Source organism: Galeopterus variegatus, unplaced genomic scaffold (genome assembly GCF_000696425.1).
Source record: "Galeopterus variegatus unplaced genomic scaffold, G_variegatus-3.0.2 Scaffold468, whole genome shotgun sequence".
In the NCBI taxonomy this organism is placed as follows: domain Eukaryota; kingdom Metazoa; phylum Chordata; class Mammalia; order Dermoptera; family Cynocephalidae; genus Galeopterus; species Galeopterus variegatus.
The window spans coordinates 136,447-139,662 of record NW_007726579.1 but is presented as its reverse complement, the minus strand read 5'-3'; the positions used below and the strand labels follow the sequence as shown (position 1 = coordinate 139,662).

Here is a 3,216-nt window from a genome sequence, read left to right as displayed (position 1 = left end):
TTTGGTGGGACAGCTGCACAGGTGTTGCCTCTGAATAGGTGTTGAGGAAGTAGGCACAAAACCTCACACAGAACCATGTTTAGTACCTGAACACATTAAAATCCTGGGGAGATGGAGAAGACATGCATGTGGAGGCAGCACATACCTCTTAATCATCACTCAGTACACATGGCATTCTTCAGATTTCACGAATGACCCTAATTCACATTTAGATGAGGCCAACAGAGGAAAAATCACCCTGTAATAGTAGACCAATAATCAGTATAGTAATAGTTGGAGAACATAAGACAAAGGACAAGGAACATGTTGCCTTATTACATTTTACAAAGTTTCATTTTCCCTAGTCATCAAAGTAGTGTGGGCTGTATTTCTTCAGCAGGTCAAATGCCTGAACAGGACTGCAGATGTCAAAAACAATGACCTCACCAAGCAAAAGGTATTTAGGACATAGTCACTTATTACCACAGATGACTACAGTTCTGCTTGACAAAGATGGCTTTTTGGATGTTATTCCACTGTGAAGAAATAGGATTTGAAAAGGTTGTTCCTATTTAAAAGAGGATGAGTTGATTGAAGAAACTTGCAAATTCTACAAAAACAATAATCTTCTGTAGACAGCTGACTGATGGCTGGGAAATTCATAAATATCCAAGAGCACTGGATTCCAGGAAAGTTGAATCCACTCTCAAAATCCCTTTTTAATACAATTATAGAACTCATGATAAAATGAAACAAACAAACAAAAACTTCATAGGTAATGTTTGAGTGCTACTTGTTATACTTTTTGAAAGTAATACTGGCCACGTTGGCAAGTCCTTAAAATCTGTATTTGAAAAACAACGAAAAAATAATCTACATGATTCTCACACTTCATCACAGTTGAAAATTCACTGTTTTTAACAAGGTAAAACAAAAAAAGTTAGAAACTTCCTACTGCAGACCTAATTATACTGTATTCTATAATGTAAGGTCCATTATACTTTGGTAAAATTATATAAAGTATACATAAATACTTTATGCAACATGGAATAGATATCAAGTTCTATATTACATATGGAATTCCATACATTTTGGTAATATATTTGATATATTTTGTTAATAAAATGAAAAATTAAAAAGTCAAATAATGAAAATGTGGCAAAAAAGATAAATTCCAACATTATATCAGTATTTGATTAAATGTAACACAGAAAACTTGGATTCTTTCACTGCATATCACCAAAGGTTTGTTATTTATTTAACCAAAATAAAATGCTGAAAACCATAAAATATTTACAAATGCACCGAAATTTTTAAATGAGGAAAACTTTAACAAAAACCTTGATAATTAAAAATTTTAAATTGTGCTAGATAGTGGAATGTGTTCCAACATTTCTGATAAAAATTTTTCCTTTTACTTTGCAAGACATAATTCAGGAGGCCCTCAAGGAAAACTGTAGCAATTAAGTTTGAAAAAGCTATAAAAGAGACTTTTATTTTTCTTTCTTTTTTTTTTTTTAAAAAGATGACCGGTAAGGGGATCTTAACCCTTGGCTTGGTGTTGTCAGCACCACGCTCAGGCAGCGAGCCAACCGGCCATCCCTATATGGGATCCGAACCCGGGGCCTTGGTGTTATCAGCACCACACTCTCCCGAGTGAGCCATGGGCCGGCCCGAGACTTTTATTTTTCGAATGGTTATTTTTTTCCTTCCCTCGAATGTGTATTGTTCAAGAGGCATGTTTATAAATTTCACCTAAGAAAATATTCTATTCTTAGTAATGTGACAGATCCACTCCATTTGGTGGTTCTCTTTTCAAGATAAGGTCATATCACACTGCAGTCAACTAAAAAAACAAAGAGAGCAAAATTCAAATTTAGAGAAACATGTTTTTTAAAGGAAGGCTATTTAAAGCCTAAAACATTTACAAGAATCTCAGTGCCACAAATACATTTTACAAAAATATAGTTTCATAAGTTTCATGAAATGTGAACAAGCCTAGTATTCCGTAACATTTAGAGTAAAAGACTGAACAGTCAATGCAAAATTGGATTACTAAATAAACTAGAAGCCAAGGAATCAATATTCCTCATAAAACTAAGTTAGAGTACACTATGGTCTTGGTTGTCCAATTCTATTATTAGTTCCATATCTACTTGGTATGTTTGTAAAACCAGTCCTGAATCCTTGGGTTGCTCCAATTCCTGGAACTCCAAGTCCTTGATTAAGCATGCTACTATAAGGTCCATGATTAAGACCTAAACCATAAGGCCTTGTTTGTGTGTTTAGAAGAATAAGTGGGCTCACATTTTTTCCAGGGGTGTTAAATGAAAATTCTGGAGGTGGACTACTAGGTTTAGTTGGAGTTGATGTGACAGGGTTCAAATCATCTGTACCCTTTAAAAGAGGCATTGGGATTATGTGATGATCTGAAAAGTTTAGGACGTTGGCTGCAACAGGCCCAGACAGTAAGGCAGGCCTACTCCAATCATCCTTGAAAATTTGAACAGTCAGAGTAGACACCAGAGTACATAGCCTGTTGGTCACATGAGCAAGAACCATTTGTTCATTTGCATCTCGTCGAATTCTTACATGCACCGATCCAGCCTAAAAGGGGCAAAATCATAAGAAAGATTGCTTAGAATTATACAAATGAAAATTCCATTAGATATTAACATTTTATTTGTAATTTGGTCAGCACTTGGTATTTTCTTTAAAACAAGAGAAAACTTAATGTCTTGATATTTCTTTTTTTTTTCTTTTTTCTTTTGTCAATATACAATGTAGTTAGTTATTGTGTCCCATCACCAAAACCTCCCTCCCTCCTCCCTCTCCCCCCTCCCACCCAGATGTGTCCCCTCCATTTTCTTGTTGTAAGAGCGTCAAAAAAAAAAAAAAAAAAGTTGAGGTTGTTAAATCTTCTTCTCCGGCCCCCCCGTTTATTTTTTGTTGTTGTTGTTGATGTTGTTGTTGCTGTTTGTTTTTGTTTGTGTCAGTGTGTCGGTTCTCCCACTGCCGGAGACCGACAAAGCCGGGCTGGAAGAGACCCCGGACCAGCCGGCGGTAACCTCTTGTGGGGCTGAGCGGGATGATGAGTGTCGCAGGCCCGATCCCCTCTGCGCTTCGGCCCCGGGGACAAAGAAAGAACACCGAGCCAGGAGAGCGGTCAAAGCCGGAACTCTGTTTATTACAGCAAGCAGGGGTTTTTATAAGGTACCAGGGGCGGGGGAGCTCTTA

At 37.0% G+C, this 3,216-nt stretch overlaps 1 protein-coding gene across 2 annotated transcripts in view; it reads right to left on the bottom strand.

Annotated features, from left to right (window-relative positions):
- Positions 1 to 1,632: 1,632 nt before the first annotated feature.
- SLC30A6 (solute carrier family 30 (zinc transporter), member 6) overlaps positions 1,633 to 3,216 on the bottom strand; it is a 47,169-nt gene continuing 45,585 nt past the window's right edge. For both annotated transcript variants that reach the window (XM_008569146.1, XM_008569144.1), the window contains one exon: positions 1,633 to 2,586. In XM_008569146.1, the coding sequence (XP_008567368.1) occupies positions 2,092 to 2,586 (495 nt within the window). In that variant the 3' untranslated portion in view covers positions 1,633 to 2,091. The remainder of the gene's footprint in view (positions 2,587 to 3,216) is intronic.